This window comes from Xyrauchen texanus, chromosome 19, assembly GCF_025860055.1.
Source record: "Xyrauchen texanus isolate HMW12.3.18 chromosome 19, RBS_HiC_50CHRs, whole genome shotgun sequence".
NCBI lineage: Eukaryota > Metazoa > Chordata > Actinopteri > Cypriniformes > Catostomidae > Xyrauchen > Xyrauchen texanus.
Window position 1 is genome coordinate 15,090,608 of NC_068294.1, and position 16,710 is coordinate 15,107,317.

General features: G+C 38.1%; 1 protein-coding gene across 2 annotated transcripts; it reads left to right on the forward strand.

Moving 5' to 3' along the window:
* Positions 1-1,007: 1,007 nt before the first annotated feature.
* mgarpa (mitochondria localized glutamic acid rich protein a) lies at positions 1,008-16,529 on the forward strand. Of its 2 annotated transcripts, none has more exons than XM_052149639.1 (8): positions 1,008-1,207; positions 3,538-3,638; positions 3,765-3,870; positions 4,615-4,632; positions 10,082-10,432; positions 13,300-14,558; positions 14,928-14,983; positions 15,122-16,529. In XM_052149639.1, exons 1-7 carry the CDS (start codon positions 1,126-1,128, stop codon positions 14,961-14,963), a joined length of 1,953 nt encoding a protein of 650 aa, XP_052005599.1. In that variant the 5' UTR covers positions 1,008-1,125; the 3' UTR covers positions 14,964-14,983; positions 15,122-16,529. The 2 variants fall into 2 exon arrangements, with proteins under 2 accessions (XP_052005599.1, XP_052005598.1); XM_052149638.1 differs by having other exon boundaries at positions 1,010-1,207; positions 10,079-10,432.
* The last annotated feature ends 181 nt before the right edge of the window (positions 16,530-16,710 follow it).

Genomic DNA, 16,710 nt, shown 5'->3' on the forward strand with positions numbered 1-16,710 from the left:
TTTTTGTAAAAATTGCTTGGTAGGATAGACTCTGTGAATATGAGATATCCTTAACCATATTTGTAAGGAGGAATGTTTGGGGCAAGGACCAATCTTGTGTCCAGTTTACATTATTAAAGAGATTGTTCCAATAGAATATAACAGGAGTAGTAGAGATATTTTCTTTCAGAAATGAGGATCTAATTTTATAATTGTTAGATTTTAACATGGAAAAGCAAATCAAACCAGCTGGCATATTTTCAGGTCTGGGAGGACAGACAGAGAGAGCAGACATATAGACACCATTTCTAAAAAGCATACCCACCCCAGCAGGTGTAGCCTGTTTAACCACACTGAATTCTTCTAATTTAATAGGTAGCTATTTTGTATTTTGAGATAAAGTCTGCAAACTCTAATAAAGTCCCTTCATTATTGAAGAACTGACTCACTAATAACAATCCATTCTCAAAACAATTTTGAAAAAATAAAGATGTATTCCTATACACAATATTGCCGTTATTCCAGAAAAACAATCTTTGGGGAGAAAAGTTGTGTTTGTGTATGAGACTCCAAGCAGCAAGTGCTTGTTGATAAAATGTAGAGTTTAATTGGAAGTTTTTCAATCTTATAATTGCACATTAATAGAATTCACCCAAAAAATATTTCAAGGGATTGTATTCCAAACAGACCATGGGTTTTGAAAACATTGTCTTTTATTTAAAAAGTGTTGTTCATAGAGCAAATGTCGATAACATGCCCCTGATCTCTTCAGGGAAGTTATATTTGTGTCACTCCACAGCACCCATAGCTGACAGTTATTCTTGTGTACTGTTTACTATATGATGTAAACAGTACACAAGACGTATGATGACGTATATGATGACCGTTTTTTAAAAGTAATAAGGCACTCGAGGTTGTTGACCCAAATACGATAGAATAGAAAATTCAGTCACTACGCTGCATGAGGGGGGCGTGTCCGGGACTCTTAGGGGGAGGAGGATAGAACAATTATTAATTCTTTGTGAGTTGAGCGTTTTCTCCTCCTCTTCTCTCCTGCAGCACTCCTCCCACCTCAACTATCTCCACATACATTAATTGAGTCTCACTTGCAGTAGCACGCAGCTTTCTCCCGTGGTCGTTTGGACAATGTTTGCGTGCAAAGCGGCCTGGCAGAGGTGTGGGCCTTTGGTACGACAGTCTCTGAACCGGGCACCCCTCTACAGAGATGGTGAGGGACTTCTTATCTGTAGAATAACTGATACAGGATTCCTTTTCGTAAAGTCATACCTGGCTTATCATATTATTGCAATGGTGCATCTGTTGTGTTGTTGTGTCGCGCGATCTGTTTGATAATCTATTGATAATTCACTAATCTAAATGTGCTAAAATGTGCTTGAGCTGGACATGTACTGTAATGTTAACAAAAAATGTACACTGTCACTTATTTATTTTTTAATTTTTTTAAGGAAGACGGAGAGTATAGTTTAGGGTTAAGGTGACATGAAGGTCAGTTTCAATGTTGGAGCCATTCGTGCTTCACACGTTAAAATGGCCTAAAGTAATCACCAGGCTAGTCAAAGTGCCAGTCAGAGATTACATGCCAACTAGGCTATATCGACACATGTTCGTGGTGTTATTCGCAGGGAACACAATGTACAGATCTGACAAACCTGAGCCTCTCACCAACCACAAGAATGTAGTCATGTTGGGCAATGCAATCTTGTACTAATATTTTAATACATACGTTTATTACCGAAAACATTTGCAGCATGTGCATTTAAAACAATGTGCAGAGTTAGGTCGACTCAATCCCCCATATAATAATTTTATTAATGTTTCTACCAGCGAATGATTCCTACGTCACTAAATGGATTATGAAACGCGAATTTGCGTAATAGAGAATCGAAATGTGATCATTGACATTATGGTGTAACAGTATTCGTAGTGAACTTGATTTGTGACCTTCAGTGTTGTGAGGCGTCATACGAGTATGCGTCCACATTCAACTCGATCACGTGGTTGTGAACGTGTGGCAGTGGTCGAAATGTATAGACGCAAACACGAGAACGTGGAACTCAATGCACTCGTTCTTGATTATATAGAATAAATGCATATGCGAATATAAGTGCTGTCGTTTTTAATGCAAGTTATGAGGATATAATGCTGAAAATATTAGATATGTTGAAATATCGGATTTCACAACCAGTGACATGTAAAAATGCTATTCACTTAGTCTCCACCATAATCCTGAGTCATGGAAAGGCAGGAATTATGTGGGTAAGTATCTAGGTGAATGATGCATATGAGCATATTTATAGTTACCTAAAACCATTGTCCAGAATCCAATCAGGTAATGATTTACTGGGCTGAAAGCAGCTCAGGACCTCCCCTGGTTGACTTTGGTATCAATCTTTATGTCACTTTAAAGGTTCCAGGGGGACAAAAACCATTTGTAACAACAAAGTCAAAAAGAGAAAGAAATCCTGTTATCATTTTAAAGGGGTCATGACATGTTTTTTTTTATTGTATTATTATGTTCCCTTAGGTGCAATTATAGTATTAATATATTTTTTTTTAAGAAAAACTTTTAAAATCTAGTGATTTATGACCTTTTCCCACCCTGTTTCTCATCCTCTGATTCAAACAGTCTGTTTTGGGGGCGTTTTCCATTTAAGACTTCAGTGTTAACGCCCACTGTTATGATTGGCTAACGTCAGTGCCTATGTATCAATTATTGACGCCCCCAGCCAGAACAGTATGCAAGTAAACTAAGTAAAAACACTGTGATTATTCATAATGAATGAAATTGCGCTTTAAAAAGTAGTTTAAAGTTTAAAATAGATTACTTACAGTTTGCGTCGTCGTTGTTCCCAGAATAGTCGGCACGGACTTATCTTTGAGCAACAGTTTTCTGGCAAAGCCAGCATCATATTGAGATTTGTTCTCAAAACAGTCATCCTTAAAATGTACAGAACAAACGCTTAAGTTAACACTGCCGTGACTGGAACGTCCGCAAAAAATAAACTGCATCCATTTTTCCCTGACGTCTGGATCTTTCGGCAGCTTATTCAGAGGTTTTGTTTGACCACAGCCAGGAACAGCACATCTGTGTGGCATCGTAATTTTCCTGTGCACAAGTAGTCTCTGTCAGAGCTCGCTGTCCATCGACTGAACACTTGTGAGGCGCACGGCGATACTGAAATGAGCGTAGTTGTCTTGCGCTTAAATCGTAGTTATCTTGTGCTGGAGGCAGTCATATGCAAACGCTGGTACGTCACTTCTAACCGACACGTCACTTCTAACCATGAATCCAGAACGAGCTGTATTTTGAGCTTGATTAAATAAATGATTCGTTTAGAATGGGGAGGACGTCTTAAAATATTAAACTTGCAGGACGTTTTAATGATACAAAGACCTCTTATATACCAAAAGATCAAGGCAAATTTGGTTTCTCATGTCATGACCCCTTTAAAACAATAATGTTTAGTGATACACATAACCTAAATGTGCAGTAAATCAAAAGCAATTTTTTTTCTAATAATTCTATTCTCTTGGTAGTTGTTCCCCGGAGGCTTATGTCATCAGTTCCTGGTGGCTCTGGCGATAATTTGCTTTATGCCATCCTCTGTGGTGGGGCTTTTGCAGGTTCCATAGCATATGTAAGTCCCATCAAATCCCAAAGTCTTATTAAATTTCACATGGATGCTTTGTGTTGATGTTGATTGTATTGTGATTTCAGACCATTTACTTGAATTAATGAATATTTTGATCAACTTCTATGACAGGTTTACAGGACAGTGGCAACAGACCATGACCGTTTTTCTGACCGTATTTCTGAAATTCATGCTCGCCCCAAGTCGGAGTGGAAGCCCAAACCATGGCCTCCCAAGAGTAAGTCTGATCTGTTGTCCCATTCCACTGAGCATCTATACAGATTTTGCTTTCAGTATTGTAACTTAATCACTCTTAGGATTCAGACAGCATTTTTGGATGACCTGTTCAACATTTCTTGTTTGCGTGAGGGGACATCATTTACCTTGTTACAGAAAGAGTACTCATGCTAGTCAGGTTTAATGTAATTTAAAGGTGAAGATACAGGCATCTAGAAAATCTAAGGCATCAGTGGTGTCAGGAAGGTGAGTGTATGTTGTTCTAATAATGCCACAGAAATATTAATTGCTGGCCTTCCAGCATAGTTACAACCACAACAAAAGACACGCTGGTGTGTGACGGTATGCAGAGGACATTTGGCCAGACCTCTGAGGATACACACACTCACGTTCCTATTGTAGTCAGTGCATTAGTGTCAGACAGCTGAAAGTTCCCCTTTTAGTACACTGCCACAGTCCTGCCAAATCCACTTCAAACACATTAAATAATTGGTGTCATATACTACTTCCTCTAACACTGCATGTAAGCCAAATTGCAGTCTTATCTAAATGACACCTGTATAAAGTGCTTTCCCATTCTTGTACTATAAATAGGCAATGTTACAAGTGTTATGACCACTGATATGGGTCAGTGATTATTCAGAGGCAAAATAGCTTCATACAGCAGCGTCAGGGTTCACTGACTGATTTCAAATGATAATGACACACCGTTTTAATCTTTATGAATTTTTTGTGTTGTTTTTAGGTGGGGATGAAGGTGATGGTAAGTTCATGTGTGATTACATTTTTGGTCATAATGACTGCTTACTAAAAATCTTTATCTTGACTTCAATTGGGCAAATTAATATAAACTTCAAGATAATTGGCATATATGGGCTCCGTAATGAGTCAAATTTCTGTCTGTCATGTGAAATGTTTTAATTTTGGCCCAATTATAGTGGTATTTATTTACTGAATTCTGTGCTTGAACTTGCATGGTTTAAAATGAGTATTTTTGTGAAATATACTATTCCCTCAATTTCTGAACATCCACGGTGTTGGATTAACTACATGATCACACCCTCTACTAGGGCTGTGTATTGATATAGATATGGGTATGTTTCGGTTACGATGTCCATTTTGCTTACACATAAAGGAAATTTCCTCAGCTAATGCTTTTCATTTGAAAGGAACCTTTCTAGGCAACCCTTCTAGGTACAATTAGAAAATATTAATTAAACTAATATATCATAAGTTATCAAATTGGTTGCATTTTGGCTTTTTTTTATTTTTTTATTAATGTCTTCAAATTGCATATGTTGCATAATATATACATTTTTTATTGTTTACTTGCATAATTTGTGCTATTTACAAGTATTTACATTGATATATAGAACGTGTGCTTAAACGGTACCGTCTCTTTGGACTAGCAGCATCAGCCAGTAAGCGCATATAACGAGAGAATAATATTTTCTTTACCGCATCCATGTGAGATTAGAATTAAATGTTTCTTTTTTTCTTTTCTTTTTTTAAATCAACAACTGACCATAAAAAATGACATGGACATGGATCCATGTTTACTGTCAACACGCAGTGAAAGGAACTCTGTTCTAATTCTACACTAGCTGGGGAGTGAAATCTGAACATTTTGTAGCAAGTGGCTAATCATAGACATTTTTGTCGCATAGCGTGAGATTTGGTTCCACATGCGAGTGGCTTAATTGCATTATAAAGGATTGCCACATATAGTAAAAGATTGATCTTGGGATTTAAGAATGGAATGGACATCGAGACCCAGATATATTGTTACACAGGCCTTTCCCCTATCTTTCATTCCACAATGTCTCCTCACATGTAACCTTACTGGCTGATCACTGCAAAAATTACATTCTCAGCACAATGTTTATGTCTGATCTAATTAATATTTACTTTATAAATATCAAGTAGTGTCAGTTTAATCCTGAAGTTTTATTGAGGTTCTTTGAAAGATCTATCATGGGCAGGTGTTGGTAGAATATGTTACAGCTACAATGTAGGAAAACCTCAATGTGAAATCCCAAAGGCTTGTTTACATAGAGCCTTAGAACATTGGTAACATTGGTTTTGTGAAGATTCCTCTCTGTGCTAAATACGCTTGAAGCTCATTTATGGATTAAGTATTTATATGAATTGATGCATTTGTTTATTCATGTTATTGATATTGCCCTTCTAACCCACCTGATCCTCTAATCCTATTTGTCAGAAAGCCTGTTAATTAGAACTGGGTGCCACGTACTTTGACACATATCACACTCCTTTTAAATTAACCACCTATTATATCTGTCTACACCCAAGAGCACACTCATTTTCTCTCAAATCCCTCTTTTTCCTGACTTCAACTGTTGTCCTGTTTTAACTCTATACAGTCCAGAAAGACTTGCCTGCTAAAATGTTCACTAACAATATAACCATTGTAAAAACAAATTGCATATTGATGCAGTTAAAGGTGCAATCAGTAAGTTTTCCTAATTTAAAAAGTTTTACTCCTAAATTAATAGTAATTTTAAAACATATAAACTCAGCAAAAAAATAAACATCCTCTCACTTTCAACTGCTTTTATTTTCGGCAAACTTAATATTTGTATGAACATATAAAAGACATAAACTGAACAAGTTTCACAGACATGTGACTAACAGAAATGGAAAAATGTGTCCCTGAACAAAGGGGGTCAAAATTAAAAGTAACAGTCAGTATCTGGTGTGGCCACCAGCTGCATTAAGTACTGCAGTGCATCTCCCCTCATGGACTGCAGCAGATTTGCCAGTTCTTGCTGTGAGATGTTACTCCACTCTTCCACCAAGGCACTTGCAAGTTCCTGTAATGCACACACAGCGTTGAGATTGCCTGCAATGACAACAAGCTCAGTCCGATGACGCTGTGACACACTGCCCCAGACCATGACAGACCCTCCACCTCCAAATCGATCCCGCTCCAGAGTACAGGCATTGGTGTAATGCTTATTCCTACAATGATAAACGTGAGTCCGACCATCACCCCAGGTGAGCCAAAACCATGACTCATCAGTGAAGAGCACTTTTTGTCAGTCCTGTCTGGTCCAGCTTAGGTGGGTTTGTACCCATAGGCTATGTTGTTGCCGGTGACGTCTGGTAAGGACCTGCCTTACAGCAGGCATACAAGCCTTCAGTCCAGCCTCATTCAGCCTATTGTGGACAGTCTGAGCACTGATGGAGGGACTGTGCTTTCATGGTGTAACTCGGGCAGTTGTTGTTGCCATCCTGTACCTGTCCCCAGGTCTGATATTCGGATGTACCGTTCCTGTGCAGGTGTTGTTACACATGGTCTGCCACTGCAAGAACGATCAGCTGTCCTTCCTGTTTCCCTATAGTGCTGTCTTATGGTGCGTTCACATACAACACGAAGCGAGCATTTCGCACGGCGCGATTACATAAACGTAATACAAAGTCAATGCAAAGATGCGAATAGACGTGAATGGCATGAATTGAACATGCAAAATCTATTCATTTGCGTATTTCGCGCAAGTTGACATTTTTCAACTCGAGCGAAACATCCGCATGACGCATTGTCGCGAAAGCCTATCAGCATTGAGATTGTCCAGATGTCACTGACGTACTGATATATTAGCAGAAGGAATCTGGAAAAATCTATGAAAAATGTGTTGTAGCGGACACAATTTCATACATGGAGGAAAGTGAGTGAGGAAGTTGGACTACCTGGTAAATTCTGAAAATATGTGCAAATTTTCTTTGCATTGTATGTGAACACACCATTAGGCGTCTCACAGTACAGAAATTGCTATTTATTGCCCTGGCCCATCTGCAGTCCTCATGCCTCCATGAAGCATGCCTAAGACATGTTCACGCAGATGAACTGTTTTGGTGTTTTTCAGAGTCAGTAGAAAGGTCTCTTTAGTGTCCTAAGTTTTTATAACTGTGACCTTAATTGCCTACCGTCTGTAAGCTGTTTTTTTCTTAACAACCGTTCCACAGGTGCATGTTCATTAATTGTTAATGGTTCATTGAACCGAATGGTTCATTGTTTAAACCTTTACAATAAAGATCTGTAAAGTTATTTGGATTTGTACAAAATTATCTTTAAAATACAGTGTCCTGAAAAAGGGACATTTCTTTTTTTGCTGAGTTTATATTAAATAATAAGCACCCACATGAGATGAAGAATAGTCATATCAGTGACCTTATAAAAGCTGTGTTATCCTACATGGAGAGGGTCCCCCGTGGGAGCAGCCATGTTAGGAGCATAAAACTAGCTGCAACTTGGACACTTTCACTCATAGATTAATTTAATCATGGCTGACAGTGAACAGTGAATTGACTTTCTACAATGGCATCGGTAACAAATTACTGAGTGCCTACAGTTACATTCAACACAGTGGTCTCTCACCAAAATAGATTTTAGTAAGCAAAATATTGCAAAAATCTGAGGCATCTCTTTCCTACCTTTTCTAATCTTCTTTTTGTTCTGACTCTTTCCAGAGTGTTAACTAATTTGGACAGTCGGGGCTGGGCACCTATAGTCATCAGTCAGGACTTTTTGGATCACTCTCTCCTGAACTACTGAACTAATGACACTCTGAGTCCTGCTTTTAATTTATTGTACTGATATTTCTCACAATTGAAATATTTATTTAAAATGTAACTTATTTTTTGCCATAATCAAATTGAAATTGTTAAAAGACATGTAAAATAAAGCATCCCTCTTTGGGTCAAGCAATTAAACATGCACAACAAAGCCCCATTGGTTGTTATTGTGTGTTGCTGGAATGTACAGAGTTGCTGGTACTGTTAACTTTAAATAGATGGTAAGGCTCAACCATCTTTGTATTCCTTCACCTCCTCACCTGTCCTTTTAACCTGTTTCCCCTGTTGTTTTTGTTTTTGTTTATTTTTTGTTATATCCACCCTTCCTCCTCATTTCTTGCATGCTGAATGCAGTGATTGGTTTTTGATTGATATTGAACAAGCTAGATTTTCTTTCTTGCTTTTACACCCCTTTGATGGGGTCTTTCCTGCAAGAACGGTAAGACTGGTGTTGTTTGTGTATGTGTGAAAACTTTTGAAACCGTCCTGGTGGCAATGTAGATTATATATAATTACTATTAGTTGGTAATTAGTGCAGTTTTAAAGCCAGGTTTTTAATTTCTTAAATGTTTTTTATTATTTTAATGTTACTTGAGATTCACTTATAATATTAGTGAAGTTTTTTTGACAAAAGAGTCATATACTGTAAAACATGATCATTTTCCACCCTCATTCTGACCCTCTGTCAGAAACATTCGGTTTAAGCGCTGCTTCTCCTTTAAGAATTAACAGTAAACTCCCACCGTTTTGATTGGCTCGCTGCACTTGACTGACTTGCTCTCTCTACTTACCATCTTATTGCTCACCACTACTGGATGGGCTACAGAATTGATAAGTTAAAGTAGCTGTGGATGTGTTGTTGTGGAGGTGGTCAGATCCAAATATCAAAATATGACATCACAATGTGGAGGAAGTAGAAAGCGAGTCATTTTGGCAGCTTGGTTTTATCAAATGCTCCTTTTACAGTGAGGAAAAAGATTTGAGTTCTTAAACTTGCTGTATGTTTTTATAGTACAATGACCTCTTATATGTCAGAAGATCAAGGACAATTTTAGTTCTCATGTCATGATCCCTTTAAAATATATAGGATTAATATTATGAATAGATTTTGACAATTAAAATGCTCACAGCTAGTGAAAGACTATATATTGGCCAGGATCATTAATTGGACAATATTTAAGCTGCTTTTAGATTATCGGCATCTACCAATAACCTCTTATTATCCTATTGATCTCTTATTAACCGTTTGTCAATTACATTTTTTAACTATTCCTAAATCTACAGACAGTGTTAGTCAATGAATTGAATTGAGTACATTTTACGTAAAATAAATGTGTAATTTCAGTAAATTTTATTTCAGTAATTTTGTGTACATCTAATATGATATTTTTCGATAATTAGCTATATCTGTATCAGCATCGTCAGGCATCAGCCACCCTGCTCTCTAGATATCGGAATTGCCAGTTAACCCAAAGACAAATCGGTCAACCACTACTTGTAACAGATCCCTCATATCTCTTTGATTTCCTGTCGATGGGTGGAAGAGTGTGTGCAAACAAAAACCTGAAAACATAACTTGCTACTCACATTTTTCTTTCTTTTGATCTGTTTAGAAGAAGGTGGAGAAGAGGCAGCAGGTGGGGCAGTGGAGGAAGAGGTTGTAGAAGTTGCTGAGAGCGCAGCCAAGGTGGAAGATGTAGCTGTTGAATCCGAGGCAGCAGCAGAGGTCGTTCTGGGAGTGGTCGAGTCTGTGGGAACTCTGGAGAATGTTGTGGAAACAGTTGCTGAGACAATTGTAGAGACTGCAGAAGTGGTCGCTGAGGTGGCAGGGGTTGTTGCAGAAGCAGCAGAAGAGGTGGCGGCAGTGGCAGAGGAAGTGAAGAAGGTAGCAGAGGAAGTAGAGGCCGCAGCAGAGGCTGTTGTATCTCCGGTCATCCAAACTGAAGGGCCTGCCCCAGAGAGCAATGGTATGCCACCAGCCCCCCAAGAGGAGGCAGTAACAGAAGCTTCTGAAACAGTAGCCTGATTGGCCCATGGGTACACAAACACTCATATATATATACACACACACAAAATACATGACAGAACACCCCTAAACGGCAAATGTCCTAGCAGAATGGTCACCGTCACTCACTTTATTGAAGTTGCACTCTCATGTCAAGGATTAACACATAACACACTAATATATATTTTAGAACAGTTTTAAGAAATCATTTACTTAGTTTTATTGTTTAAAACCTCCAGGTCTCCCCCACCATGTAGATTCTTCAGGAACTGAAAGCAAAATTGGCTCAACTAATGTGTATGTGATTTGTATATTACACTTTGTATCATACTATCTCTGGTTACATAGGTGAGTATTAGAGCAGGGTTTGATCTTTTATGCTGTAGCAATGTCATCTCACTGTATTTGCACACAGTGTCTTGTGTATATTATTGATGCATATATATTCCTGGGGTCTACTGGACATTTTTGAAAAAGAACTCTTATTTTAAATGGCTGGATAGGTATTTCCATATTTAATTCTTATCCAGCGGCTCAGGGCAATTATTTAGATGTGACGTCATCAGTGAGGGACAAGCTGCCGTTAAAAGTTATCAAGTTTTATGAATTACCTTTCAAGTATTGATAACAGTAGAAACCACTGTGAATCCAAAGTTGCTGCTTTTTTGTGAAATGTGAACAAACATTCCACCAGACACACCTGCCTATTCTTCAGACTATCTGCTCCTGTTCTCCTCTTTTCCTGCACTCAGTTTCTCATAATCTTCTCAACCTCAGTGTTTACAAATCTGAGCCAGCCTCCTGTAACTTTTAACTTCTGGCCTGCCTTACCTCCTCTCTGAGTCTCAACTGCATGCAAATACACAGAAAAGCTGCATATGAACTGCTCTGTTAAGATTTGTGTTGTTATTCCTCTGTAATAACAGTAACATAATTTTTTTTGGAATTGTCAAAATGAGAGATGTGTAAAGCCATTTTGACCTGTGCTTCTCTGCCAGATATCACTTCGTTTGTACACGCCAATTGTTATTGTGAAATTTCATACCCTTATTCTGAGTCTTTTGCTGCCCTAAATCCCTAGAAACTAGGCCAGCTGTGTTTCTGTATTAGCTTGTCCTTTATATTCCTCTGTACAGCTGAACAGACAGAGAACTCAGTAACTGACAAGGAACTCAAGGATGTGTGTGATTAATGAATTTGCTCGTTTACCTGGGAAATTGTAATGGTAATAAAAAAAGAAGGGATTTGAAGCCATTTAATAAAATTATTGATAAGTATCAAAAAGATATTCTGTGTTTACTCATTTCTTATAACATTCTGCTCTTACAAACTGAAATATTATATGTAAAAAATGACAAGTTCATCCTCTTTTTTTTTTTTAAGCTGCCATTTTAAAATACTCGGTGTGTCCATTTTCTTGGTGATATTTGGCAGTAAAGCCTCTTAATAAAGAAACTGACAAATGCATGCTGTGTAAATTTAGACATACAGAAACTCTCTCTCACATTTCCTGACACTCCCATTATAAAGACACACACCGGTGAATGCACTGACTACTAAAGCACTTTACTCTCTGTACTGTAGAGAGGATGGACTACTGTATGACTTCTTAATTTGGTCTTAATTCTATCTTTTCTGTTGTAAGTCTTGCCATCTATGCATTTGCATGCCTCTACGCAATATATACTTTGTCTTGCTTACTTTTTCAATGTAATATTGGAGGAAGTTTTGAGAAGTCATTTATAAACAAGGGTGAAAGGGATAGTTCACCCAAAAATGTAAACGCTCTTATTTACTCACCCTCATGCCATCCCAGAAGTGACTTTCTTTCTTCAGCAAAACACAAATGATGATTTTTAGAAGAATATCTCAACTCTGTAGGTCCATACAATGCAAGTGGATGGTGATCAGGGCTTTTAAGCTCCAAAAAGCTCAGACAATCATAATCAGTGTAATCCGTATGACTCGAGTGGTTAAATGAATGTCTTTCTAAAGCAAAATGATTGGATTGGGTGTGAAACATACATTTTGAAGTCCTTTACATTATAATAGTTTACTTCCGGTCACTCTCCAATGCGCGTCCACGAGGGGACTCGCTGCCTCTTGCGAGACGTAAGCATGCTGCCATTTTCAAATGAAAGCTAAACCAATTAAGCTTGTGAACGGCATTCTCTTGTAAACTAATCGAACTGCACTTCAGGTTGAATTGCGTCATATCTTGTGTTAGCATGAAACACGATTATGTCATGCAAGAGGCGGTGAGAACCGAGTCCCTTCGGTGTGCTTTAGATAGCGACTGGACTCAATCGTAATGAAAAGGACTGGAAAATTGATCAGTTTCTCCCCTAAAAGCAGAATTTTCACTTTAGGAGACATTCATTTATATAGTCATATGGATTACTTTTACTATGATTGTCTGTGCTTTTTGGAGCTTTAAAGTGCTGATCATCATCCACTTGAATTGTATGGACCAACAGAGCATAGATATTCTTCTTAAAATCTTAATTTGTTTTCTGCTGAAGAAAGTCATACACATCTGGGATGGCATGAGTGTAAGTAAATGATGAGAGAATTTCATTTTTGGGTGAATTAACCCTTTAACTGTTCTTTTAAGATCTCAATAGAAGGTGTTTAGGAAGATGAACAGATCCATTTAAATGCACCTATCACTTTTAGCATATTACTATCCGCCCATTCTTAACAGTCTTCCTTTCAGAGGAGAGCTTCCTTTATTATTGATATGAAACATAGGGTTAGAAAACCACTTAATTAGGTATTTGTGATTTGGTTGAGTTTATGAATATTGGGCTGCTTGGTTGTGTTTTGCAGAGGCCCTATCACACTTGGTCAGCCCAGTAAATATGGAAACATTTGAGCTGGCTGCTGCCTCTGTGATCGATGTTGTTCCTGTGGAACCTGTAGCAGTGCAACAAGTGATTGCTGGACCAGAGGATGTAGTGACCATAGAAGCGGTACCGAAGAAGCCCACTGAGGTGCCTGCAGCAGATGAGTTAGAAAGTGAACTGACTGCAGAGGTGGCACTCATTGCCCCAGTGATGGAGGAATCACCAGTTTTTCTAGTAGCAGAAGAAGCATCAGTAGAAGAGGAGGCACCAGTTGATTCACCCGTTTCCCCAGAAGAGTTACCTATTGCCTCTGTAACAGAAGAGGCTCAAGTTTCCTCAGTTGCAGAGGAGGTATCTGCTGCCCCAGTGATGGAAGAAGCACCAGTTTCCCTAATTGTAGAGGAGGTATCTTTTCCCCCAGTTGCAGAAGAGGCACCATTTGCCCCTTTGATTGAAGATGCCCCAGTAATAGAAGCACCAGATTCCTCAGTTGCAGAGGGGGTATCTGTTGCCCAAGTGGCAGAAGAAGCACCAGTTACAGAGGAGACACTGTTTGCACCTGTGGTAGAAGAGGCTCCAGTTGCCCCTTTAGCAGAAAAAGCACCAATAGTGGAAGAGGCACCAGTTTCCCCAGGAGCAGATGAAGCACTAGTTGTGGAGGAGGCACCAGTATCCCCTGTAATAGAAGAGGTGGTATCCCCAAAAGCAGAGGAGGTATCTGTTGCCCCGATGACAGAAGAGACTCCTGTTTCCCTAGAAGCAGATGTGGCACCAGTTTCTTTGGTAACAGAAGAACCTCCTGTTGCTGTGGCTGAAGAAACTCAACCTGTTGTAGCAAACGAAGAGGCAGTTCCTTCCCCTGCACCTGAGGAAACACCTGTAGCCCCAGTAACAGAAGAGGCTCCAGCCATTTCCATAGTTGAGGAGGCACCAGCAGTTGAGGAAATGAAGGCAGCAGCATGTTCAGAGATGACTGCAGAAAGTGCAGTTGTGGAAGTTACAGAAATTGTGGTTGAACCAGATGCAGTGAGTGCAGTAGTGGCAGAGGCAGTTACCACAGTTGAAACATCAAGTGTACCTGATGCTTTGGAAGACCCTGTCTCTGAATCCAAACGAGACTTCATAGTTGTTGTTTTGGAGGGAGCTCCCAAAATAGAAAAGAAGCCCAAGGTTCTGGGTGTGTCCCCCATGAATGGCAGGATCATCCCAGCCCCTGAGGATGATGAGGAGTCATCGGGTCAGGTAATGGATTAATGCTTTAACAATGCGGTGCAAAAGCTTACTTCACTGTTTCAGTAAAGATGGTGATAATCGGAAAGCTGGTTTAACAAAAATACTCCCCTGAAATTGGCTAAAAAGAGAATGGAGAATTAATATGTAATAAATGAGTAAATGAAAATGTCTTGGTCAGAAAATTGATTTATGAGAGGAATAAGCCCAAGCGAATGTGTATCTAATTTCTGGATCAAGTCATTTTGTATTTATTTATGCTCCCTAGATATGTTTTTAGATTGTTTTAATTCATGAAACATTTAATATTAATTTATAATGAATATATTTTCTTGATTATTTGCACTGTTACCTAATGGTGCTTTTTAATATCATTCATAGGGCAAGCGCCGTTTGCTTAAGGTACAGATGCATTAGCACCAGATAAGAAACTTAAGGTAAAATCATTCTTTTTATATTTGTTTGCCTTTATTTGGGGGTTTTATCAAATGTAATGTTTGGAAATTCATTTAAAACATATAGCTCTCAATACGTTTATTATGTACTAAATTCTTTTCTGTCTGTCTCTCTTTCAGTTGTGAGTGGTTAGATCTCCTGGGATAGTAAATCCATTCCCTGATGACAAATTAGTGATGTGCCTTCCCTCGTCCCCATTTTCTACTTTCACTTTGAGCTCACCTTCAATTTGACTCCCTGGAATTTATCTCAGCATTTGCCTATAACACTAGCCCCAGAATGGTGCTACCATCTTACTCTGCTCTGAATACGCCTCTCTTTTCATAAGAATTCAGTTACTTGTGCGTGAAAAGCTGTGACCGATCTTGATATATATATTTTAGCCTTTTAAAGGGAACTCAACCTTCTGTGTTTTCCAGTCAACTGCACTATGGAGCCTACTATACTACAGTAAACCCTACCTCAATCCTCACAATAGTAGGACATTTTTCTGAGTTTCATTTCACAAATTTGCCACAAAACGCTGCCATACCTGCATGCTAATCACCAGTATTCTCTGGTTAGAATTCAGGTTCTCCTCTTTCTTTACTGTAAGCTTACAAATCAGCTGTATATTGTATCTGAATTATCACTATTTTTGTACCTTCCTACCTCAGCTTGAATCCCGTAGATTTTTCTCATTCATTTCCAAATGCAAAAACAGTATTTTTTTCTTTTTACACAAGTATTAAGCTAGCATTTAGTTTAGAATATGACTGGGTCAAAAACACAACAATTGACAAACAAATTACCAATATTATACATATTTAAAGAGTATCGTCATGTTAAAATTACATTGTGTTGTTTTCATTTCATTCATTTTTTGTATTCAAGGCAAACATTAAAAATGGAGACTGCGTTCTCTGCCTTTGTTTTACATTCTCAGATGGGTCTGTTGTGTCATTAACAGTCAGTCATAATCAAGCTAGTGAACTCTCTTTGGTTAAAAAACATGTTACTTAACAAAAGCATATAAGTCACTTTCCTTGTTTTAGCATAAAGCAAGGTTTTTTTTAGCCTATCATGCCAAAGTTACATTTGCGTTGATTCCATCAGTATCATTTGTAGCAAAATCGATCTCATTTTAGATGCTTGCAGCACAGGCAATGTGTTCTTTGAAGCATGGATTGCTGATTTGACAATTAATGACAAGTTAATTAGCAGTTAGTTAGCAAGTTAATTTCTTTCAGATTCTAGACTGATAGACTGCATGGATCCACCAGGGCAAATTATTGTTAGTTAATGAATATAAAAAAAGCTATATTGTCTTTAATTTCTTTAATACATTTTAGAAAAAGGGACTTTCCTGGAGCAATGTGAAGAGGGTTTCAGTATCAAAAAGGGTGTTCAGAAGTACTTTTTGATGTTTTGAGGCTTGAGGGATGTGTTACATGTTTTATGCTGTTTTTAGCTTTGTTTATTTCATTGTAGGCCCTAAACATGGGTATTTTAACTGTGAATGTATATCAGGGATACAATAAACAATTACAACAAATTTGTGTTATTGTGTCTGAGTTAAAGTTGTGATTATATTTCACATACACACACACTCACATATCGTTCAATATACACGCACACATATATATGTGTGTGTTTTATATATATATATATTTATTTATTTATTTATTTATTTATTTATTTATTTTTTCAATGGGGCTTTCTGAAATTA